The sequence below is a fragment of the Camponotus floridanus genome, unplaced genomic scaffold, assembly GCF_003227725.1.
Source record: "Camponotus floridanus strain SB8 unplaced genomic scaffold, Cflo_v7.5 scaffold30, whole genome shotgun sequence".
Lineage (NCBI taxonomy): Eukaryota > Metazoa > Arthropoda > Insecta > Hymenoptera > Formicidae > Camponotus > Camponotus floridanus.
Window position 1 is genome coordinate 20511 of NW_020229437.1, and position 27608 is coordinate 48118.

Here is a 27608-nt window from a genome sequence, read left to right on the forward strand (position 1 = left end):
AAATGAGAGCGAGATAAAATTTAATAAACAGCGCTAAAAATTTTCAAATAAAAATGCAAATTTTTCCGAGATTATAAAATACAAGAAATGATGCAAGAAATTAACGTGTAATGAGTGGATGCGAAAAAGAGGAAGAATTAATGCTGCTTTCAAATTATTTATAAATATATTGTAAAAAATACATATATATTATTATGGTACATTTTATATTAAATCTGATTAATCAATAATTTGAAAATTATATATTAGATAATGTTTCTCTAATCGATTACTGTAATTATTTTTATATGATTAAAGATATAATCATTTTTCAAGTAAAAGTATGTAATCTCTTTTGGGAAAAAAAATTTATTTTAATCTAACTTTATAGACTGAGAGAGAGAGAGAAAGAGAGATATGTGACATCGTATATCAAAATATTGACAATCGCATAATAATCATATATATAAAGTTATTTACGTTTACAAAAAAATATTATTTATAATATATTGTACAATATCTATCGATGTTATGTGCCTAATAGTCCGGCCTAATAGTACCATTTAATTCTCGAATAAAAAATATAATATAATTACTAATCGTCATGTATAATTCTTATTTCGAAAGGGAAACGCAAGAAGCTAAGATCTTTCGATCATTCAGGATACTCAAGGAGCGATCTGTAGTGATCGACTGCAACTCGGATAAAAATTTAATACCGTGATAATTGCGGGTTTTTTTAAACGCACAGGTAACATCCGACAATTAGTACGCCCCCACATGACAGACGATCGGCGGACAGCGATATATGTGCATCGCCCGGTAGTAGGTTGGCATACACAGGTGGAAGTGGTAAGAAATCTACCATCACCTAACCGTTCGCCTCCCTTCTTCCATTGTCTGTAGTGCGATGCGGTGGTGAAGTTTTCTGTGCCGTCACAGTCTATCGTAAGATCCTGTTCAATTAATAAGTGACGCGATCGTGGAAGACGACGTAGTTATTTTTTTTTACGACAGCACTCCGAAGTTTCCTCAAATTTCTCCAAACCTGCGAATTGATTTTGTTTTATTCCCCGGAGATGTACGATTGACGATTGCCAAGGGAATTTCCCGAGGGTAGGTAGGTGGATATTTATGAGATTGAGCATTCGATTTATGGCATTCTCGAAGAACCGTTAGCACTCGAGTAATCGCAAGGTCACGGATCTTTAGAGATTATAAATTGATTAAGAGTTAAGGGCAAGATAAAAGTGAAACCATAACATTTATTTTAGATATCATTTCATATTGAAAATGGACTTTATAAAAAATCATAAATTTATTTCTTTTGCATTAAATTCTTCGATTTAAATTTTTTTTTCGTTTTGTGCTTTATTAAAAGTTATGGTTATTTTTCTAAAATTTAATTTGTTCGGAATATACGAAATATTTTATTCATAACGAATGAAATGCATACGCGATTGAAATAAAAAGGAAACATATATTTAATGTTAATCTCTGTATAAATATAAATATGTTATGTTTTTAATATTAAAGCTGTTATGTAGAATTAAAGAATGTCACGAATATAAAAATAATAAAAATTTAATTTACTATTTAATTATTTTATTCATCATATATATCTCTTAAATATAAAAAGTTCTTACTATATATTTTATTAATGATAAAAATATTATATATTAGCAATATATACGTATACAAATAATTAAATATATTTTTAAGATTTTTCATCTAGTTAAGAGATAGATTTCTCTTTCATAATAGATAATTTAAAAATTTGATAGGCAATATGTGTTCCTAAAATTATAAAAAAATCTTTCATATATATGCGCACAAGCGTTTTCCTATATATATATTTTTAAAATTTCCGTTCAACTTTCAACCGAATTATGAAGAAATTTACGCACCGATGATCGCCTAGAAAGTCTCTGATATGTTGACATGTAAAATATTTTATGAAGTCGGATGAAAAAAAATATTTTTGTGTAATTAATATAGTATAATTAATAAAAGTATTGCGCGAATTAAATTTCGTTTTGAGAAGTCCCGTATTATGAGAATTTAAAGCACAGAATTATTAATATTTATTCTTTCATCGTTCGTCGATGAATTCGTCCGTCATTCATATATCATATAATTCGGGGTGATAATAAATTAATCTCGGGGGACGTATGTGAATGTATGGATTGCAACCATCTAACTGACAATTTGCGTGTAACCGTACTTGACATGCTGCAGTTTCACTTCCTCTTTTGGAAGTTATTGCCGTACTCTACCACAAGAGATATAGTGATCATTGTCTGAGACGCTTGAGATATCTCGATAATAGCTTCGATAAAGATTTTTAAAAATATGAAATTAAAACCTTCCTTTTTAATTCAATTTTTAATATATAATATATGTATATATTTTATATATTTATATATATATATTTTATATTCAATTTTTAATATATTATTTTATATTAATATTATATTTTAATATTATATTATATTTTATATTAATATATATATTATTTTATATATTAATTTATATATATATATATATATATTTTTTTTTTGACATTTGACTTTTCAATTCCCAAGTCTATAAATCTATATCTATCTGTAAATTTAGAGATTTTTATCATGAATCTGTTAGTAATATACAAAATGAACGTAACCAACATAAATTTACAACTCGAAAAAAATGTTAGCTAACATAAATATACAACTCGATTTTTCGTGAGTGCTTATGGGTTAAGGCATCTTAGGCAGGTAAATAATATATAGTTCCAGGATACCTGACGCTGCAGGCAGATATATGTGTTCACTTGATTGAAAATATCAGACTATATATCGCATAGCCATATAGAATATTTCGAGCTTATATCACTTCTAAAAAAAATCTCTCTGCATTAAACATATTATATTTTCACTAAAGAAATGTTTGATTTATTATATATGATTACTTTTCACATAAGAGAAGAAAAAAAATAAATAGAAACAATATTACTCCAAAAAATTAGATTTAATATTAACTAAGATTTTAAAATTATAAGTTTTACTGGGACGTTAAAAAATCATATTTTAAAAATATCTAATTTTAATATCATTTACAGAAATATATTTATTTTGATTTTAAAAAATCTCGATTTTTATAAATCAATGCTAGAGACACTTTTATCCCTGTTATTGAAATAATTACCGTTGCGAATTATCATCACAACATCTTATAGAGTGCGATGTAACTTTTAAGAGAGAAAATGAAATACTTAAATAAATTTTCGTGAAATCTATCAAAAGAAAAATTAAAAAACCTGAAAAAATAGAAAAGTCTTTTGCTTTATTAATTTTATTAGGTCTAAACCTGACGGTCAAGACCCTTTCCGGAAAAAGTTAACGTTGGAACATTCTCGGTTCGCAATAGATGCAGTTCGTATTGTCTCGTTAATATACGCTTCCTGGATCGATTTCATTTACGAGAAAGCTGCACGCTAGTGTCATCTAGTAGTAAGTCTTGGTAGCACGAGAAACTGGTTGAAAATTTATACATACACGAGAATGATGTAGACAAGAATTACGAGAAGGGACCTTCATCGTAAATGCCTTTCCGCTCGAGCTGTAACACATGTATCAAGCGGACCTTTCGTTTTATTTATGCTTGGTATTTTTTCAAATGTTTCCACTTTTCCAATGGATATTAAATATACGGGAATATCTCGAGAATATACATATATTCCCTCTATTAAATTTCACAGGTTCTGTAAATTTCTCCATAAATATCACAAATTGGATAATCTACGTACTCGTTAAACACTGAGTAAATATGTTGAAAACGAGGTTGACAATATGCCCCTAAACGATGCCTTTCACATCATTGTATATGCAATATAAATTGCTATTACATAGCCAAACAGTGCGGAAAAAGCATCGGATTTACATTATCGTTCCGATGTCAGTTTTGTTTAGACAGACAGTTTTGTATATATCACATCGGCTATTTATGCGTTACGAATATAAATTACAAATTGGCAAACGTCTCCTTTTCTTTCTCTCTATCTCCGTGTGCCAAGAAAGTTAGAGATGTTTTATATAATATCATAAATTTTTAATGGGCTTTTTTAACATAAATTGATAAGTGAGTCAAAACACCATTAATCATGTAAAGAACTATAACATACATTTATTTAATAGTAATTATGCCTTTCAATCTTTTATAGCGAAAATTTTTGCTATTAGCAACGCTCTTGTAGCGTAATTCTAAATGTTATAGATGATATTACACTTTACAATTACGAAACTTGATCAAAGTTTATAATGACTTTAAGGGCGCGAATGTAACGATATACATATATCAAGCCCATTATTTCGTTATAAATTTTCGTGGTGATATTGATTGATTATTATTTATTTAAAATAAATTATCTAACCGTTAATTAATTTGAATGCTAGTTATATATTTTAACTAAAAATATATAACTAAACTATTAATTAAAAATTAATAATTGATTGCATATGAATAATAATTAAAATTATCGTTATAATAATGAAAAATATATATACATATTTATAACGTTATCCTATTCTCCTATATTTAATATATCGCGTATTTAATATAATTTATCATTTATCAGATTGTTTAAATAAAATAGGCACTGTCAAAACTATCACCGCGATTTTCGAAACATTTGTAAAATATTTAGCGATGTAAAAAAAAATTCGATGTCGTTCATTAAATATGAATTTACATCAGGTCTCTTCATGATCGGCCATGGGCGGTGTGCAAAGTGGAACTCATAATCTTGGCGATGCATTATGGGTACAGGAGCGACAGCGGCAGAAGGGTCATCGGTAAGTAATAGTTTTTTAAATAATGCAAAATATAATTATATAAAATACACAATTGCGATATAGATACTTAGGATACACGCTGAATAAATATTAATTTTTAAATTGATTCCTTTTCCTATGACGCTAAGCCAAGATTCTTGATAAAACCTCGTATTGTATAGTGCAATTCATTATTCACGATGTTCCTGATTTCGCGGAGACTTTGAGTAATGTTAAAGACTGATGAAGAAGCTTTAATGGCTATATCGGAGAATATTCCTCTCTATTCGAGCCAACAATTCACTAATTATTCAAGCGTCGGAAAGTTCTACTAATTATGAGATGATTTCCATAACGAAAGTACGAAATTAAGTCGTGTTTCAATTTGTTTTTATTCAACGAAATTCCTCTCATAATCGCGATAATTATGGTTGCCCTTGCATTCTTTGCAACTGTTTTTTAAAATAGCGAGAGATGAAACTTTTCTTCGGGCTATTTTCCGCAAAGTGATCGCAAAGACCGAAATAAAATAACTGTAACGGGGACAAGGCTGACACGAATAATTTAAAAGTTGAGAGAGAATTTTTTTCATGTGTGCCCCAAGCTCTTCACTTTGTGGATTTAGAAATGCGTTAGTTTCCGTAGCGTCCCGAGGCGATATGGTCACGATTAGTAATAGTTAATAGTTAATTACTGCCGTGTATATTGCTACGGTCAGGCAACGCTTATTAACACGGTTGTGGTCTAATTACTTGACTTCAAACTAGGTGTCTATTTCTATATAAAGAGAGATTCCAGAGAATGCTATAAATCTCTATTTTAATTCGAGAATCAACGAAATAAAATTTTATACATGTACGAGTTGCAATTTAGTTACAAACGATATATGCCATCATGTTGTGTAAATTCTGTTTCACTATATTGTAATATCCTCTTCCAAATGCAATCTAAAATATTATATTATTATTGATTCGTAATTTTTTATCAATTTCATCAATATGTATAATATCTTTTTGTTGTGAAAATTATTAATAATAATTTCGCAAATATGTTTTGGTTATTTAGCCAGAATATTATATAAATTTGAATACAATTTCTCCCTCTCTCTCCAACTTTAATGACAAAATCTATTTCGGAGTTCAAATCGCGGATTACATTCCAAATAACACCGATTGTATCGCTAGATTATAGTATTCACATTGCACTAAATTATATTCCCAATTGAGGTCTAAAATATATGCATGTAACTTACAGCATGTACATATATAGTGTAACGTTAATTATAATATTGTATAATAATCCCACCTATGTATTAGTAAGAGTATTTATAGAATATATTTTCAGATAAATAAAAATTATAATATATTAAGATATTATTAGCGTAAGCGATCTAAATCTCTATTGAGACATTGAACGTATGCAATATTTGCCATGATTAATTTTGAAACAAAGTCTCTTGACTCTTTCACAATAGTGATTAGATTGCAAGCTCAAAAGACTATGGTTAACGATATCGGATAAATAATTGACAAAATCGATTCGAATTAAATAATCCGCATGATACCGGAGTATCGTTAATTAGCGCGAAAACCGCGCAGTGATATTGCGTTATAGCGTGATCGTAGTAGCGGAACACCGGATATCCGTCTTTTGCACATCCGAATACCACTCTCTCTCTCTCCCCCTGTTTCTCTCTATTTTCCTCCTACTCTATCCCTTTCTTTCCTTTTCTCTCACTCGTAATACATATGCACACGTGCGTACCGTACGGAACAAAGGGCTTTGACAAACCGCGTGTGTCTCTTGCACATTGAAAATCATTCGCATTGCGGAGTGTTGGCAGTGCAAAGTGCCGTAGCGACTTGGATCGTAACTTGCGTCGCAATGTATGTTGTCAAGATTGTGTATTGCCAAGTGACGATGGAATTCGTCGAGCAGGACACCGGGAGATCGAGGTAAATTATAATCGATTAAAATCCTGAAAACGATTATGATAACACGATATGTTTTGATTTTAATTTAGAATTGAAATTTTCAAAATGTTTAGTTTACTCATTTAATTTTATCTATTTTAATATTAGGTATTTGCCAAGAAAGATATGATACATAATGTATCGAGAAATACAATAAATCTTAGAGAATAAAGGAAAGTAGAAAATAAAAATATTGAAATTAATAAATTCTTAAATTAATAAATTAATAAATTCGATATTATAAATTCTAATATTCTTATATGACCTTCTTTTGACGAATTTCTCAATTTTTTATCAATACATTATTATATTTTTACCGTTAATTAATTTTACTAAATAACATACATTAATGGCATTAATATAAATTATTATAAAAAATACATGAAACCATTTTATGGAACTGTAAATTACATTCTGCACGTGTATATTGGATTTATGAATTTACATTCATTGAATCATTTATGATTTAACTTAGCGCATTAATACATCACAATTAGAAATTATCTGAACTTTATCATCATTTAATTACTCGTAATATTCGAAAAAGTTATCAAAAATATTCACATCAATATCTTTTTTTTAATTTATATGCAAAATCTGCTCACTTTTCTGGATTATTCAAGTCAGTGTTTAAAAAGAAAATGTTAATTTCATAAGTATTAAGGTCTATTGACGAAACGAGCTTACGTCGTGACATTTATCGTTGTCTCGAAATATCCCTGGATTATTCAAGATATGACATCATTCAATTTTTACAGGAGACCTTCTCGTTAAATTCTGCTCAGACATATGTCTATCTGTTTAACGCGACGTGATCAGATTAACGTGTGCCAACGTATACACAATTTCGTGACCATCAGAAAAACATACTTCCGTAATCGTACTGTGTCACATAAGCCCTACGGCGGTGCTTTTTGAGCATATTGTTCCTTTAAAATGAGATCCACCTTTTGCGACGAGATCCACTTTCCTAATTCAGAGTAAGTAATTCGTCGCATGAAAAGTCAGAGACTTTTATGGACATACTACACATACATGAGAGATGAGAAGAACTCAGCAGTCGTAACGAGGGAATCGAGACCTCATTAAAAACGTTATCAGCATATATATAGCATATATATAGGATTTCCCCTGTGAGAACAGGAGCATACTCTCTATTGTATAACTTCCTGTCGCTTCGTGGCCTCGTTTCCTGACCTTTCCAAATCGACGGGGAAAAATCATGCAACTTACCGGAATAATCGGACCTACTTTCCGTCTTGTTTAACAAATAACTACATAGATAGTAGATGCTGCTGAATCATGAGATTTAAATATAAACTCATTGTAGTTTACTCATTGAAATCGTTCTAATGAGATGCTGACGCGAGCATTTATCAATACGGACGCTTTGTATAATGGAGTTCCGAGTGTTGTGTACCTTCGACTTAGACACAATTTGCAATTGGTCTCGTGAAGATTTTCACTTATATAATAATAAGTTTATTACACAGGCAATGTTTTTTATTAACGATGAATGCAATGTTACGTAAAGGAAGCAGCCATCCTTGAAGTGCGGTAGCATTAAAATCGATAGCCAGATTAAGTAAGAGCGATTCCTCGATTAAATATGATTTCCTGATCCATCAAGACCTGGTTTTGAAAATTGCTTGCTATATTCATAAATTACTATAATATATATATATATATATATATATATATATATATATAAAACGAGGCAAATATAAATATTGAAAATGTATAGATATTGAGTATTAAATTAATCTAAATCTTTTTTCCTATAGCTAAATAAAAATATTTTTTTGAAAAAAGGGAATGATTAATTTTTTAAAAATTATCAAGAAAATAAATAAATAAATAAATATATATATATATATATATATATATATATATATATAAGATCACATCTTGTATCACACTTATTTTATAAATTTGTAAAATTTTTAGCTTCTTCTCGTGTCAATCTCACTTATAACTGAAAGGTTGGCATTTTATAATTTCAATATTAATATTTTAATCATAGGAAACTCATATAAAAATAAATCAAATAAAAATAAATTGAATATAAGAATACATTGAAAAATCCATCAAAAAATTGACAAAAATGCAATATATGAGTATATATAACAAAAATAATAAATCTTATTATATTATTTTAGAAACATATTATTATTTTACTTATATAAAAAGTGAATCAGAAATTTCGTAAGTGTCAATGACCTAAGATTAAATTACATACGTATCACCTCGCTTTCACACTGAGTTTCTGGAAGCATAAGCATCAATTTCTCCGGAGTACTCTCGTGATAAAGTGCGGATCGCCGACCACGCGGAATTCCTAACAATGTTTCAGATAATCAAGCTTAATTGATTCCATCATGCGTACTATCGATTAATTCGTAATTGGTTCCCGAGATGTTTTATGAAAATTCCGAATCAGTCGACGGTGAAACGATGAGAACCGGAAGAATAATGAAAAATAATGAAGATCAATAAAAATTACTTCGTGCGTGAAAATTTTACCTTCGGACATGATTGTTATTGTGTTTTTAATTACATTTTACATTGATTGTTAATCGCGATATTCAAAATACAAGGGGAAAAATATTCATGAGAAAAAAAATTATCAGTAATATCATTCGAAATGTATTGTAAACTGATTATTTATTACTGACAAGAACATTTGATAAAAATACACACATATATTGATTACTGATAAAAACATATCTACAACACCTCTTTGAGAAGATATATATTGTGTGTGTATATATATTATTTTGTACGTGTGTACATATATTAAATTATTTTATTTTCAATATTTTTTCTGCTTTGGATTAACAATCAGTGTAGTTAAGAATATATACATACAATATACTTATATTCCCTCTATCTTTCTCTTTCCCTAAAAAAAAGTAATTATTTTCATATCTCTATTAGTAATATTTTGTTAATTTTATAACATATTTTATTAAATATAAATATACATTATAAATTATTATTGTATACAATAGAGCAAATGTGAATAAAATTGCTATTTTTATATAATTCAAATATAAAATTTAGCACTCAATAAATCAAATAATTTTTGATATAATATTTCAAGATATTCTATAATATTAACATATAAGTTTAAAAATGTAGAAATGATTTATATCTGATTATTAAATTAGAAATGATTTATTATATTTCGTATTTTTTGCAATTTTTAAAACGCAGTATATAAGTAACTGTGACAAGATGAGTCAAAAATCAAAGACAGGTGAAGTTAAGAGGATCGTATATCCTACATTCAATTGTATACATGTTTTGTTTCACATGGGGAAGTGGTTTCCTCGACAACCTTCTGATTCATCGATTTAAAACTGATGTGAGTAGAGGGGACGGAGTAGCGACGCGGTTGTTTGCGCTCTTTTTCGACGTGATACCCCAGTTGCATATCAGTTGCATGCAACGGCAAATCGGGGTGTCGTTCGATCACAATTTCTATTGTGAACGTGTATCCTGTGTGAAACACGGCAGATTTTTTACTGAATATATTCTCATGCCGGAAAGAACATTCAGAAAATTTTGTGCATTAGATCAGGTATTTAAGAAAAGTAAAAATGATTTCCTCAATTTCTACAGCCTACTGCATCACTTTTCTGTATATGCTGCTCTAAAATTATTCTAGAGAATAAAGAATATTTGAATAAATTATTTTTATGAAAAAGTTGGAATTCGTAAAGTTTCATAAAACTACTAAAATTGTTATTGTATTTTTACTTTTAATATTAATATTTGTTGAAAACAGTATGAACTATAAGAATTTAATTAGTTAATTAAAAATTTTTACGATTTATATTTCATAATCGGAATAACATCGCATATATCATTTAAATTTCCTAAAAGTGTTATTTTTTAGTTTAAACGTAGCAAAATTTTGTTGAGTTTTCATTCTATTATTCTATTCTTCTCATACTACATTTTTTATTCTATTGTATTCTCTTTATCTTGTTTTCAAAAATATATCGACCAATTTAATACGCACAATGCTGTTAAATTTCTACAAACAATATTTTAGTTTCATGGATCATTCATTCAAAAGAAATGTAAAAAAATGAGCATTGCATTAAGCCGTCAGAGAAAGCGTGCAATACGTTGAAACATGGCTCAAATACGTACATCATTAAGTTACATACTATGAGCTCTTTTGCCTTAACCGTTATGCTGTTTCGTGCTCGAAAGTATGATAAAATCTCCACAAAAATGCTGCGCCTCGTAGATCTGTATTTTCTGTTCATGAATATAAATAATATTCTTTTTTGCCCAAATACATATGTATATATTGCTCTCACTTACCAAACTTAATCAATTATTTATTTTCAAGAAAATGATGTTACCCTAGTTCTATAAAAAAATTAATAAATATGAAGCAGCTGATAATAGCAGCTATCAAAATCGACAAAATGTAGAGAAGAATTTTAAGCAATTTCCAATATTTTTCCAAATTCGCTGTACTTCATAGAATCTTTCGGCGAATAATATCAAATTTTATCAAATATTTCATATATATAAATTATTATATAAGAAAATAAAAATTATTTCTTTGATATCATCAATTTTAAAAATCACATCGGTTAGAATCATGCCAATTTTTCCATCGAAATTTTATTCATAATTCTAATAGAATTTCAGTAAAAATTAAACTTTCTGTATGTTTGATAAATGTTCTCTTTGCAAGAAGAAATAATCGATCTTCTTCAAACCATTTTCAAAGTTAATGAAACTTTACGGAAATGCGATTCTTCAATTTGATAAAACTTTGATTGAAAGTTCATGTAATTTTAACAGTATAAACTGCAACATACCATCTTCCGTTTCCAATTTTATAACGGAAGGATTTTTAATCTATCTAAAATTAAAGGAAATACATTTGGAGATGAACTTTAGAAAGTTCGTGTGAATCAAAGTAGAATAAATAAAGTAAGATAATTATAATGATAAGATATAAATTTAAAAAAAAAATTTAATTTAAGAAAAATTATGCAACGCATAAGTTTATGACTGAAGATAATAATAATGATCTTATATCAGAAAGTAGAAATTTCACTTATTAAAAAACTTCTGATATAAATATATATGAAATTTATGTATTTAATATTAGAAATATATACATATTAAATATTAATTTTATAAGAATTCTTGGACAACTGTTTCTTAAAATTATTCAGATTTTAATAATCAATGTTAATGCAGTTTTAAAAAATTGATTATCCAAAAGAATTTTAAAGCTTTCACAAATTGCTTTATAATTGTAATATTATTGTTTCAAATTAATTAATGAAATAATTGCTGAGCATGTTATTTACTTTCATATTGTGGAATTTATTCGTTGTAATGATCATTTTAACGCGCGTGATAGTTTCTCGTGAAGGATTAAGTGTCAGAAAAAAATCTGTGGAGAAATGCGTAGAATGTAGAGTTTGAGTGAATCAGAAAGGAAGCTGAGAAGTCCTGCTAACTAAGGAAAGTACCCCAACGTGTAAATGGCAGCTAGGCCAAGTGCCATGGTCACTTTCTTCTCCGTAATTTTACACGACGCGGTTGTCGACTCGAAACACGAAACGGAATCGTGTGTTTGCCACAATGCACTCGTTTCTCTTTCATGTTTTCTATCCATCTCTCACGAATCAAATCGCTATAGAAAGTGAATCGCACATCGATAATGAACGCGACCTGTGTTATTTTTAGACACACATGTCATATATTTCTATTTCTATATAAAAGTATATTAAAAAATTGTGTGTATGTGTGTGTGAGATTCTGATTAATAATATAACTGATAATTATATAAATTATATGAAACGATTAATGAAATTTAAATTGTAATTTTATTTAATGCTTGAATACAAAAAATATGAATTTTAGAAACAATAGGTTCTATTTTCGAAAAAAGATCTGCTCTATTATAATGTGGAAATGGGGAACACATTTTATTATAAGTACATTTAAAGCTCTTTGTCATGCTCCTTGTTAATTATCTTAGTTGGCTGCATCTTACGATGTTCTCTCGAGTGTGCTAATTAATGATAATTTTGGCAGATCAAAAGCCTGTTTTAATCATGACGAGAGGAACAATGATATACTCGTAAAAGTTATTAAACTTCTGCAGATATTTCACAATATGTACTTTAGTCGACACCAGAAATGCAATAAATAAATCATTTTCAATAATAAGTTAAAATCATTTTACAATAGAAAATGAAATATAAGAATGGAATAGAATAAAAATTTAGAAAATTTTAATTTTACTTGAAATTGGCAATAAAAATCCTTCGAGAGAACATTTACAAAAATAATATGTTGTTCTAGGATTATAAAATGCATGTAGATATCAAAAAAAGGGGGATTCTCTTAATTAAATTTTTAAATCTTACTACCTTTATATATATATAGGATAGAAATAAAATAAGTTCTCCCTTTCTTTCTCTATTATTCATAATTACAAATCATGTAATTAAAATTTTGCAATAGGATTACTACATAAACTATTACAATAAAAAAAATATAAAATATAAAGTTTTATAAACTCACATAGTATTACGAATTAATCCCAGATTGTCGAGATATGATCAATTAACTTTTAATTTATATTAATTCGTCGAGCGAAGTAAGATTTGTTGATGAAAAATCTTTTTCAATCTCTTGCGTAAAACTTCTCAATCTTTCGTATGTCAACATCATGTTCTGTTTGACATATGTATTATGACCTTGACACAATGTCGTGAGTTTAAGTCTAGAATGGCAAATCCATACGCAGTAAAGATGCTTTCGCGAAAGAAAGGTAGTAACCTCGTAGATAACCTCGTGAATAACAAAAGAAGATGCCTCCAAAAGATACTTTGAGAGGATCCTTTGGCGCACTTTCGATATATATATATACATATACGATGTGCTCCAGATAAAGTATCTTCTTATCACTTAGAACTTTTGAACTTATTTTCAAAGATTACTTAACACTTTGAGATTTGAAAATTTATTTCGATAGATTAAAGTGAATCATTGAAGATTGGATTATTTCAACGAATTAAAATGGAGGAGATAAAGTTGTCGTAGTAAGATTTGCATTTCACTGCGAGCAATCATAATGGGCTTGAATGGAGGTCTTATTTCTTTCGTATTCAGACATTTAGATCTAATTTATAGATTTAAACGTCACGATAGTATTTGAATTGAAATATATAGTAGTTAAATTGAAATGTAGACTGAAATTTTTATAAAACAACGACTTATAATCCAGGTTTCTGTTGAAGGTTTAAATTAATAGTGTAATATATCATATTCGACAAAAATGCAGAAGCATAAGTGTTATAGAAAGTAATTGATTTTGTTTTTACAATAAGTGCATTACTGAATTATCATGTTTTATACAACACACGCACATACATAAATATTGTAAAACTTCTGCTTGTTTAATCTATGCGCGTATTGCTTAATAATTTAATTAATGTTCGTATGGATCGCGTATTTATAATGAAATCTTTGTCAAATGCAACGCATGGTCATTGGCATTTATATAATCCTTATTTTCACATAATTTATTTAGTCTTTTAAAACATAACCTTCGATAGTGATTATATCATCTCGATGCGTCATCTATTATGCTGGAAATATTAATAATTTTCAAATTTCCGTAGCATATGATATAATATGATATTTTTCCAATTAGCAATTTATTAATATACCATGAAAAAATATATTATAGTAACATATTATTATTACGATAATTATTTTTCGATTTAAATTAATAGTAAGTAAATATTATAAAGAAGATTTAAAAACCGTCAAATCGCATTATATTATTTTAAAAATAATAATAAATTTAAAAAATTGAGATAAAAAATACATTAGGAATTAAATGCAAATTTATATTACAGGAGATGTGATTCAATAGTTTCTATTCTACAAAGATTTCTCTCACTGAAAGATATAAAAAAACTTCTAAAAAATTTATCATACAGCTTCAGCTCGTATGCAATATCTCGAAGACAGATTTATTTTTTACTTCTAAAGTTATCCGCGTGACTTTTTTAACACACTACTTTTTTAACAGTTTCTGAAGACTATAGTGACGTCATTGTCTGACTAAAGTACATCCTACTCCCACTATATAGCAGGCACACCGGCGGGAACAGGTGCACGATGGTGATCGGTCTGCAGGTACAACAATACTTCACGCCAGTCGGTGCGCAAACGAGAAAGTGAAGAGCCGGTACCCGCGACTGATAGAGCATCTCACGGGAGATTAGCAATCGTTCCCGTCTTTTGACTCGGTCCAGCGAGGGCCGAAACCTAACGTCCGGTGGGGTTTCGGGCGATCGTGAGTGTATCAGATAATTCTTTACGTTAAAAGAATTCTTCCTTTATCGACAAAATCGACGAAGCTGACCTTAATCGAACATCGATTCGTTCAAGAGTTTCTGAATCTCTCGTCGACTCATTACGTGAGAGGAACAATAAGACTCGTTATCGACAGATCAGTGATAGCTAGCGTTTCGACTTCCTCCTCATTACATCAGTTGTTTAAGGGTCATTTGGAAAAACCGTGAGTGTTATCTGAATTAATTTATCTAATGTCACACATCGCGTGCGCTGATCAGGCGTCTTTCATGGCAAATGTGTCAAGACCTTTATGCAAAGTGCTGGAAAAAAAATGATGACGTGGTGATCTGCTTATTTTTATTGCATTTTACAATGGAACTAATTTTAATTTAATTTAATTTAATTTTAATTTAATTTAATTTTAATTTAATTAATTTTTAACAACATTTGAATTTTTTTAAATAATATAACATCTTGTATCTTATAAAAGATTCTGTCCGAATAAATTCTGCATGCGCATTATCTGAAAGTGAAGATCCTACATGTTATATTTTGTCGTGGGTCACCTTACTTAATCTTGATCCTCATTTTAAGTATAGTATCATTAGTCATGGTGGTGGGCTTTGTTCATGATATTTAGGTTATATGAAATTGCATAATCATTGTTTCTTCGTCAATAAAACACATTAAGACACGAGTCGTTGAGGATCAAGGTAATGTTTCTTATTTAGTTAAGGATAAAAAAAATTTATATGGTGACTCACTCAAGCTATTCTGTCCATAAACACATTGACAACTCAACAGATTTATTTCTTCTATCTCCGGTGTAATCAGTTATACAATTGTTCTTATTGCTTTTCGGACAGTTCACAATTTTGCTTTGCTGATGCTGAATAATCGGGAAACGAGAAAACATTTATTTTGACGTGAATTTTTCCAGTTGATATAATTATGAAAAAAAGATAAAATATTAAATAAATAATATAAAATAAATAATAATTTTATTTTTGTTAAAACTTACATGAAAAATTATCGTTACAAATAATATTTAAGAAACTTTTATATATATTTTTTAAAAAACTTCATACATATACTTATATTCCTGTTTAAAACTTAAAGGAAATTAGTATTAAAAATGTTATTTTAGATTATAATAATTATAATAATTATACTTGTAGAGTAATTATTATAAATAATCTAAAATAATATTTTTAATACTAATCTTTTTTTTAATTTGCTAAGAGTAATCGAATTTAAAAAAATCGCAAAGTCAGAAAAATATTGCATTTATCACCTTCGTGTCATAAATTATTTCATTTAATCTTGCAAATTGAAATAAACTCTTTGAAATGCGAGATTACATCTTTATATAAATGTCGCGAGTGCAGTTGTAGTTTGCACTTCAACTCATGAAGTCTTACGGAGACAACTTTGTCGTTGGTCGGATGTCAACCATCGACTGACTGTTCACGCTGCGGAACTTCTTCCGGTTCAGTCACGTAGGATATTCCCATCGCGTTTCGCTACGTGCAAAAGTCTTTAACTTTTCTTTATACCATGCAGCCTGAATGCAAGTGTAGGCAGCGGTCTATTGACCGGAAATCGTGATGATTTTAATTCTATCACTGTTTGCACACAGGATAAATGCTCGATGTATAATGCTTATGAAAGCGTATATCAAAGTGTTTTTGAGTTTTCTTGTAATGTATATCGAGATACACATAATATATTCTAGAACTTTGACAAAGCGACTGTCTTTCGCAGCAGTGGAGATTTTTCCGTCTTTGATATTCTACATTCAAAGAAAAATTTAACTCACTTCCACGAGATGGATCGTTTAAAACAGGTATATATAGGGTATAGGTTTATTCAAGATATTTGTCCTCTTCTTTGACATTTTATGCCAAACCGTTTATTTTACCTAAGAAAATATGAGATACTTCTTTTCTATATCAAACACTTTTTTTATGATTTTAAAGAAAAAAATAATATAGCTGTGAAAGGAAAGGAAATTGCCCTTTTTCTTATTGTAGGTTTCTTTTTTCTTATTGTAGATTGATAATATAATATTTTTTTGCGTATGATTTAATAATTCATGAATATTCAATCACTATTGCTCGACAATATGATTGCTCAGTTCGAACATTCTCATCTCCATTTCTACAAAAAAAAATCAAATCAATCGGTATAAGAATAATTGCATATTAATTGCTTAACGAATTAAATCGAGAATCTTCTCTCAGTTTTCGCGAACGTGACATATACACGGCGCCGTTTCTAAGTATCAAGTTTATTAAATATCAAGTTTATTAAATATCAAGTTTATTAAATATCAGTTTATAAGTAATTAAGGTGATGTGATAAATTTTCGTTGATCGTTTGATAACTCTGTCCCTAAAATTGTTGATTATTTTTAGATTAAGAAACATGAAGTAAAATTATTTTTATATCGATCGATTAGATTAAAGTTTCAATTACAAGTCATAAACATTATAAAATCCACAAAAAGTTTTGAATAATTTCCGATAATTAATATAATAAAAATTTTACATAAAAAAATTTGATTCTTAAATTTTTGTTATTAATATTCTTAATTCTAGTTAATCATATCTATAAAAATAATAATGAAAAAAATTGTTATATTTTCAAACATATTTTTTTTCCTTTTATAACATCTTCGTGTATCATAAAAAGAAAAATAACAAGAAAAAAGTAGGCACCTGAGAATAATCTTCTTGCATGTATATGCATTGAAGACGACGTGCAAAGTTACCCGAGATAACTCGTGATAATCTTACGTAACCAGCTGCCATGCTCAGCCGAACACAATGAGACGACGATACGCAGTTTGCATTCGGACCTCAAGGATTCATGTTAAAACGAGCAGTCAGCCAAAAGGACACGTTCCTTTTCACTATATTCAAGTAGAAGGTTCGGTAGTTCAAGTAGAAAAAGCACATGATATGTAATAACTGGCTATCGAAATATTCATTAAGATTTTTAAAATTTATTAAATATATATAATGACACACACACACATATTTATACATGTTTTTATTCTGATTTTGTATGATACAATTATCACTCTATTCTCTCTTTCGATGTTTGCATAAACTGGCATAAGCTCTTTGAACATCAATTAAATGACACTTCAGCACATATACAGAAGATCAAAGTGAGGAGATAATTGCACGTCAATTGCATTCCTGATTTTGGCATCTATAGCCGAGATACGTGTGCAAATAGTTCATAGGTATTCGCTATTGATTGAAACGATATATACAGCTATCTTTTTACGAATATTTCAAGCTGATAGTTTTAAACAAATTAATTAAACGTAATGGAATTCTTCTCTTTTCGTATCAAATAACTAATCAATCGAAATGTGAGAAACAAATAATATCAAAATTCTTGATTTTTTCTTCATAAACCTTGATCACGTATGATTAGAAAATAAGAAATAAAACATTAATCACAAACACTAGCATAGTTTTTGCTTTACCTTCGCATTCAAATGACGTTTGCGATGAAATTCACGTACTAGGAACTTTAAATGGGAGCAAGGCGAACAATTTAATTTCGTGACTGAAATAATAAAAGCACTAACACCGAAGGATATAAACTTTCAAATTTTTATTTTATCTAATAAAGATATCTAACATAGAAAAATATATTTGCGTAGAATTAATATTATCATGTGTATAAAAAATAAGTGTTTTTTTTCTCTTTTTCTTTTAAAATAAATTTAAAAATTTTGAAATAAGTATAAGAAATTATGTATGTGTAATTTAAGAAATTTATTTTACAATTATAATTCAAATTTGTATTAGGAAAATATAAATCAGATATTGATTTGTCAATCTCACTTTAATAATGACTAAAAGCCCGAACACAATATTATTTTTAAATATCCGCTATCAATAATTTTATTGAATGAATACATAAATAGGAGTTTAATATAGCTATTACATTTTATAACTGCAAGACACTTAATTAATGATTCATTACGTACATATATCCACGTGCGCGTTAGGATGCGGTAAATCATAATGAACATCATGCGAAGAAAATAACGGGAGTTGAGTTGAGTATGACTTGAGCTGGCTATTCTGTGGGATAAGAATAATTTTTTATATTTTTTTAATAGGGATGAAAATAAAGCCACTGATAAGTTTTATTTTAAGAAGATACTTAAGTAGCTTTGCACGTAACATTCCTCTCTGTATAAGACGAAAGGAAATTCGCTATTCGCAAAGGAATTTGAAAGATGCATGTATTCTTTCTCTATGTATATATTCTTTCCTCGTGTCTAAGTACATAGATATTTTTCCGGTTTTCTTCACTGATTTACATTCAAATAACTTATTGATACGATATTGGCATCATAACTTACCTTATGATAAAAGAATGATGAATATGCATCGATACTCATCTACATATTAATGAATATTGCTATTCATCCAAGCCACTCAAAGCAATCAACGAGATATTGAAGCTATGTCATTTTATGCTTTTAGCTATATAGGACAAAGTGTCAAATATAGTGATTGCATTGCTGTTTCATAAGTTGCATTCGTGATTTTATTATAATTAATTGTTTAAAAAGCATTATAAATATTTGCATATTTATGTTTATACGTTTTAATAATACATACAATTTTGACGAATTTGCAATTGATCTTTTATAAGGAAAATTTTATTTATGTAGCAAAATAATGTCCTATCAGCATTTTAATAAATAATCTTTACTATTAAATATATTGTTTCATTTCATAATTAGATTCCGAAAAATTCCGTTTAAATACAATACGAAGCATTTTATTAATTGAAATAAACTGAAGAGGAATTCCTAAATTATATTATTTATTTACGATGAGATTTAAAAATTAATTCTTCATAAATTCTCTTGATTTTTAAAACTTTTAAATTAAATTGTACAACTTTTAAATTATGTTTTTATTATGGTTTTAATTATGGTTTTACTGAGAGAGATAAAAGTATGATTTCTCTCAAATTCGCCCTCGCGGATCTGTAATTGAGAAAGAGAACGACTTATACAAGCCTGTAAAATATGCTTATTACATGCGTACATTGTACCCGGAAAACCTGTGCCAGTATAAAAAACTGTCACAGCGTAAGATTTTAATATAATTACGTTTCCTATGATTTAGACTCGTTACCGCACAATTGCGCGATTTTTTAATTGCAGAGAGGGCAGTCGTTACGATTCCCACTCGGCACAGTCGACACAAGAGCGCAGCAAATTATTGAAGCGCACGAGGAGTCTCGCAGTGATATCAGAGGATGATTCTCGACAAAATCGAGAAGCGACGCAGCACTTTCGACTAGGCCAATCGAGTTTCGACTTGCCCAGGAAATATCAATTGATACCGAGAGCTAAATTGATCGATCGGAATTCTCTCAAGGACAGGTGAGCCACTATTAGAAAAGACACGATCGTAGGTCGCGCGCTTTTAACTTCGTTTACTTTTTAATTAACAGACTACAATCTTTACATGAGGGAAATAAGAACATAATAATGAAAGTTCTTTTCTACTATTTTTACTTACACAATGTAGTGTGTAAATTGTTGAACTAGAACGCGTACATTAATTAATTAATTTGAAGATTGTTCCTTTTTGGAGTATTTGAGAACTCGATTTAATTTTGATCAAATAAAGGATTACATTTAATTGAATAAATAGAAATCTTTCTTATTGTTAATTGAAGATTACACAAATTTTCTTCATTTTATATCGCGTTGCATCTTATATTCACAGAAAATGCAAGTTTGCACAAGAAATGCAGTTCAATAAGTTTATCAACGATAATCTCATCAGCAATAACTTATGTTTTTCTATGTGATCTCTTGATCTTAAATATGCATTAAACCCTTGCGGCGATTATCAGAGTATTGCAATTCGCAACTCGAAACTCAATCGATCGATAAGTGATAAAAAAACAATCAATACAAACATGTTCAATAAAACATTCCAACGGTTTAAAGTTCTTTTCAAAATGATATAAAAACTTTAGAAACTTTTAAAAACTTTGCTGAAATATATAAATAATGATTTAAAGCTATTAAATTAAAATCGAAATCAAATCAAATAGTGGGGCTCACGATCGATGAGCAAATTTTTTTGTTTCCATCATTTATTTACGATTCATTGCAAGCAATTTAATTCGTTCGATAGTCATCATTGACAGACAAAAACAGCATTATTTCACATTGATCTTTTGCTCTCATATGTACGTCAAAGCAAAATTGATAAGACAATAATTAATTGAGGTAGAAATATTGATAAAATATTTGCGCTTATTTTATAGTAACGAAAACATGCCTTTATTAAAATTAATCTAGTCTTTATCATTTGTTGACAACAAAAGTAATACAGTTTATTAATTTTTTTCAAATAAATTTGAATGAAAAAATTCCACAAATAAATTTCAAATAAATTTATATAGAATCTGTGTAATAAAAGAAAAAAAATGTAAAAAATGGTAACATAAATAATATTGTAATGCATTTTCTATATCTTTTCATTCCGTTTAATATCCTTTCCTTTAATAATTTTTTATCAGCCAATGCCATTATGCAACAAATTCAATGAATCCAAATGTTATTAGGCCATTAGATTTCCATACAAATCTGCTTTCCTCGAATCTTTTTTTCTCTATTCATATTTTTACAAGAATCTTCAAGCTTTATAAATACGAATTTTATTTCATAGGAATAATCGGTTTAGAGATTTTGTATTTTGCTTGTTTCAGACTTTCCAAGAGTCAGCAGCATCTTTCAGATTCTTATGAGAGATTTAACGAGGCAAAACCCTATCATTCGCGATCGACGTGCGGCCTTCACTCAATTCCGCCAAGTCTTGAGTCTCTTCCAGATCCGTTACCTTACGTTCGAGGAAATCGTGCCAATCCTGATCGGCTAAATATTCTCGATTGGCCGGATCCTCCGAGACGATACTGCAGCGTGCAGAATTTGGATACCGTAAGCGGATTGATCGATATCGTCGAAGACACTTGGCCCATTGAAGGCAATCGGAGTATCGATTGCATATATACGCAGGTAAAATATTTTTCTCTTAGATAAAATATATATATATATATATATATATATATATATATTTATATATATCAAGATTAAAATATCAAATGTATTAATTTATTTCGCACAGAATAATGAAGAATATATATGATGATACATATATATAACATACTAGAGGCTCCTAAAGCAAATTTTCATGTAATTATTATTTTGATTAGAGATTCACTTGATACAATGACGTATTGCTTTTGAGAATAGGCGTGCCGGGATTTCTCGATGTAGGAACAAGATTAAGAAGTTTGTTGGCAACTTTAATTAAAACGACAGATTATTATATAGGTCGAGTTTCCTATCATCATTAGCTGTAGTTTAATTAAATTTCAACCAGTGTATATCAAACATTTCTGTGCAAATTAAACAATTTTTATTTTTCCGTGAATTTCGTAAAATTAAAATAATAATCGAATTATTATTAAAAAATTTATTGTATTTTGTTTAATAATAAAAATAGTTTTTATTTGAAAAGATGGTTAATTAAATTAGAAATTGATTATTTTATTAATTATTTTTTCAAAATATGTCATAATTGTATTTATCATAAAAATATTTTTCATTTTTCATACAAAAAGTACGTTTAGAAAATTTGTCGTCCTAGGAAAGATGGACTATACCACTTTCTACAGAAGAGAAATGAAAAGAATATATTTAGATATGTTTTTCTATTTATTCTATTTATAGGTGAAGCGCAAACGTAAAGAGCATAGGAGTTTAGACAGCGTACTCTTTGAGGATGACGCGGAATTGGAATACTTTGACGTATTGAATTTACTGCCTCTCTCTAACATACGACGGTTAGAATACGACGAGGCTGACTTGTCGAAAGACGATAATTTTACGCGAAAGACGGAGCAGGTGCACGGTTCGCGGGATTTAAGAGTACTCGAATACATCGAGCCGAGTAGCGCAAGCGAGGTTTCGCCGACGAGGAGCAGCAACGCTACGGACGAGGAGAAATGTAAAGAGCACACAGTAAAAGAGGATAATCCCACTTCAGCAGATAGTTCTGAGAAGAAGGTCCGCAATCTCAATTTGTCCAAAGGAACTAACTTGAGCCGGCGAGACTCAGTAAAACGAGAGCGTCGGAAATCTGACAAAAGTCTCGAAAAGGACTCGCAGATTATCTCGGTGAACAAGTTCGCGGATGAACGCGTTCTTTTCTCTTCATCCAACATCACTGACCAGAATTATAGGAAAGCCGATGTCGAAAATCTCGTGACTTACTGCGAGGAGGATCGCAAGGTCGAGGAAATAGAAGATTACAAGTCGATCTGGATCTCGGATAACGAGGACCATCACGAGATGTCGAGAAGACCACAGATACTCAAGGTCGTTGATAATGACGTCACCAAGAAACGCCATCGACGTTCTGTCGTGGAGATTGATGCCATCGTCGAGGACGTGCCAAAGGATAAAATATCGCAGACGAAGGAGGGAAACGAGCATATCGATGTCTTCGTGATTAAATCGAATAACATGAATAAGGAAGATGAAATACATGGAAAAAACACGAAGGTTAGTATGAGACATAAAGCATTCGTACTAATGAAAGAGAGAGAAATTATTTTTTGTTTAATAAGTTCGTTACGTTATTAAAACTTTTTAAAAATTCTGAACTGTAAAAATAAAATGTTAAAGAAAGAAATAATCTCAAAAAGTATGACTATATTTTTTGAAAGGTAAAAGCTACTTAAAAAGAGTGCGCGAGAAAGATTCTGAATTCCTTGCACGCACCTCGCTCGTGCACATTGGAATTTTGAGTATAGCTTCCACGACTTCGTGCTTGCGACTTTAACTTTTATATTTTCGTAAGAATTTTCAATTCGATTAAATTCAAGCTCGAGTTCTGTTAATTTTTTATATAATGTTGCATTTTATTTTTACAATTTTATCACCTCTCATATATTTTTCATAGAAATTAATTATTAAAAGTTGATATCTCTGAAATGGAGCGAAAGCACTTTAATGCTAAAATTGGCAAATTAATTTTATAGGATGCTGCTATGATACCGGAAAATGTAGCGACGGTGGAGGACGCGAGAAATTTCTTCGAGCGGAAAAACACGGAGAAGGAGACGACGCGAAATAAGCAAAACGAGGGTAGATTCGAGAGGATCATGAAGGAGACATCTAATATTCTCGGCAAGGCTTGTAGCGTTGTAAAGGGTAGTTTGGGTTTCGAGGCAAGATCGGAGAGCTCCGATCTCGGTCTCGGTTCCGAATCCGGTAGTGATTCTCGTAGACGATCAATGGATGACGGCGCTGAAGACGATCGGCTGTCCAGAAATGCTGATAGTTCAACCACGCCGAAAAGTGGTGACGGTAAAAAGTCTCATACTAATCTCACCAGATCCAGGAGCTGCGTGGACTCGATAGAATGCCAGGACGGTCAAGAGTTCGATCACGTTCGCTATAAGATCGTCAAGTCGCATATGTTCAGCAAGAACATGTTCAGTACCGCTCGGGGCGACGTCACATACGAAGGACTAATGCAATACCTACACGAATACTCGTTCCAGGAATTGCTGATGGATAATAACGTCGTTATCATCGAGCCGGTTCGTGCCGAGCCAGTGGAACGAAAATCTTCACCACTGACCAGAACGGAACCCACGTGCAAAATTGCTGGCGCGATTCAGAAAAAGATGGAGAATTACGAAAGAAACGGTGATCAGTCCGAAAGCGGTGATACCGGCAAAAGCTCCAGGCAATCATCCATCAGAAAGCACTTCTTTTACCATCCTATACGAGTGAATCGCGAATTGATTGATGAGGAGTTACCGAATCCGGATACAGTAAAAAATGTGAGACGTATGTTCGAAAACACTCTTGAAAAAAAGAAGAACGTATCCGACGCCGAGTTCTCCAGGGACTGCAAGAATAGGAGGAGCGTTAGCATGAAGGATTTAACTAGCATCGACAGTCGATATGATGAAATGTCTGACAAGGCACGCGAAGAGTCCAGGTAGTGTAATAATCGAATGGCATCGACAATGAAATTTTTATTGTTTACGATGCACAAGTGTCTTGATAAGTGTACTTTAATGCAAATTATTTTGATTAAAACGAATTGAATTTAAACATCACTCGAAGCGAATATTCTTGGCTATAATTCAGCCCGAGATAACATTTAATGGAATTACAAATTGTAACAAAGTTTATATTGAAACGTTTATTCGATTCAATTATTCGCGACTAAATCACGTTACTGAAATTCTATTAAAGTTTGATTAAGTAGAATAAGTAAGCTATTTACTTTGAAACTCTAATGTAAACCAAATTTTAAAAATTTCTTTACACATTCTTCGATTACTTGTAAGTAGTTATAGCATAATTTCAATGTACTATGTTCAAATCCAGATGTTCCAGCAGAGCGAAAGATCTCACGAGGCTTTTCGAAACCAAGTCCGTGTCATCAACTGCCTCTGTCGTTAAGGAAGAACCCGGAAGTCCACGAAGCGAATCAAAGACACGTATTCTCGCGCAAAGTTTCGAAGCTCGAAGCGGGAATTCGTCGCCAAGTGGTTCAAACTGTTCTAAAAATAAAGCCGGCCGTTACCATAATCATCAAAATTGGGATACCGGCAGTGTGAGTTCCGGCGTATCTAGCGATTATCCTGATACAGATCCCGGAAGCGGCGCTCATTGCACATCATCTGATGATGACGATGTCAATTGTAATGATGATGTCGCACACACGAGTGGTCCCGGACACTACGTGTCGCAAGATGTACTGAAGAAAATCCGCGAATATGGCACTTCGGTAACTTACTATGGCGGGAAAGTTGTGAACATGCATAACGGACCGTTGATATCGCCATTAATCGGCAATGGCTTCAAGCGGGTCGACAAATCAAACGATTATGTCAAATTCAAGTTGGTGAAGAGTAATTCATGTGATAGTAGATTGGAGCTGACCGGCAGACTTATCGAGGGACAATCGTTGCGTCGCAATTGCGATAGAGGTGCTAATCTCAGACAATGCACCATCGCGGAGACACCCAGCATCGAGATCATGACGATCGATAGCAGGCAAGAAAATGAGGAGCAAAGAGACGAGGATATCGAGCAAGTCGAACAAACGAAGAGAGAACCGCCGGTGGTGATCGGTCTGGAGCCGAAGAAAGACGATTCCAAGGAGACGAGGAGGATCTTTAAAGCTGACTTTAAACTGGGCGATCTAGATGACTTGAGATCCAATTATCCGAGTAAATTTATGCCGAGCGCGTTAATGAGATGGGAGGCGAACACGAGCTGGAGAGTCGGCAATGACTTCGGTAAAATGGAGTTTGAAGAATTTGAGGTGCTCGAAGATAGTCTCAATGGGATTGACGAACAGGATCAATGCGCGCAAGCGTCATGAACGATAGTTTGTTGTATAATATATTTATTTCTTTGATGCATGACTGCGAAGATAAACGAGGATTGTTAAAGAAGATAACGTGATTATTATTCTTAATGAAATCAAGTAAAATTTCATGGCATTAGTGAGCATAATCATTTTTTGCAAGAATAATATATAATTCATAGAAAATAATTTCCAATCGTATAGAATAAACATTGTTGAGAAAAGTTAAAACAAAGTTAAACATTGTTGATAAAAGTACCTAATTTTGTAAGATATGTTAAAATATGTAAAATGTTTCTGACAGTAAATATGACGCACAATAAAAATGACGCGAAAGAACATTGACAAGATAATGTATCATCCAAGTTGATCAATTTATTATTGCAGATGGAGTTCATACGAGTCATATTTTATAGCAATATAGTAGGGAAAGTTAAAGTTATATTACGTATATAGAAGTTTCAATGTAATAATATATGTCGTATATAGTATACAAAGCGTAGATAAGCATCAACGTTGGAGTGTGTTAAATGTGTAATAAATAATGTATGTAATACAAGTGCAATTTCTTATTTCTTATGTATTATCTACTGTCTGTCTTCGTGAATTCTAAAAAATTATGTAACTATTAAATTTGGTATTTTTTCCAAATATTAATGAAATTAAATTTTTCAATATTTTACCTTGTCGCACAGTAAAGGCAAGGTTGTATAAAAAAAATATAATTATCAAACGTTTTATCTCCAATCTATATTTAAACTATCACGCATAGCTTGGAATAGAATGAATGACAGAGTCACGAAAACTGGCTCGAATACATGGCACATATTAAATATCCTCAATTAAATGATGTATTGAAAGCGTAGATTATACGACATTATTTTCGACTTTATATATTCTTGGAGTAGTCATGTTGATTTTATCGACTCTTTTGAAGAGTCAACCATCATAAATTTCAAAGGAAGTCTTGGCAAGTAAAATCCATCGTGAGGTCTAAAATGTTTTAAGATGGATTCATA

The 27608-nt window shown here is 30.4% G+C and overlaps 2 protein-coding genes across 4 annotated transcripts in view; one reads left to right on the forward strand and one right to left on the reverse strand.

The window, feature by feature from the left end:
* LOC105247915 (calcium uniporter protein, mitochondrial) overlaps positions 1-27608 on the reverse strand; it is a 51348-nt gene that overhangs the window by 5213 nt on the left and 18527 nt on the right. The gene's annotated exons all lie outside the window — the stretch shown is intronic.
* LOC105247914 lies at positions 862-27167 on the forward strand. Of its 3 annotated transcripts, none has more exons than XM_025410217.1 (7): positions 862-1099; positions 4714-4811; positions 20334-20555; positions 21899-22205; positions 22923-23756; positions 24236-25206; positions 25602-27167. In XM_025410217.1, exons 2-7 carry the CDS (start codon positions 4732-4734, stop codon positions 26602-26604), a joined length of 3417 nt encoding a protein of 1138 aa, XP_025266002.1. In that variant the 5' UTR covers positions 862-1099; positions 4714-4731; the 3' UTR covers positions 26605-27167. The 3 variants fall into 3 exon arrangements, with proteins under 3 accessions (XP_025266002.1, XP_011250678.1, XP_025266003.1); XM_011252376.3 differs by having other exon boundaries at positions 862-1095; XM_025410218.1 differs by lacking the exons at positions 862-1099; positions 4714-4811 and adding an exon at positions 6631-6745.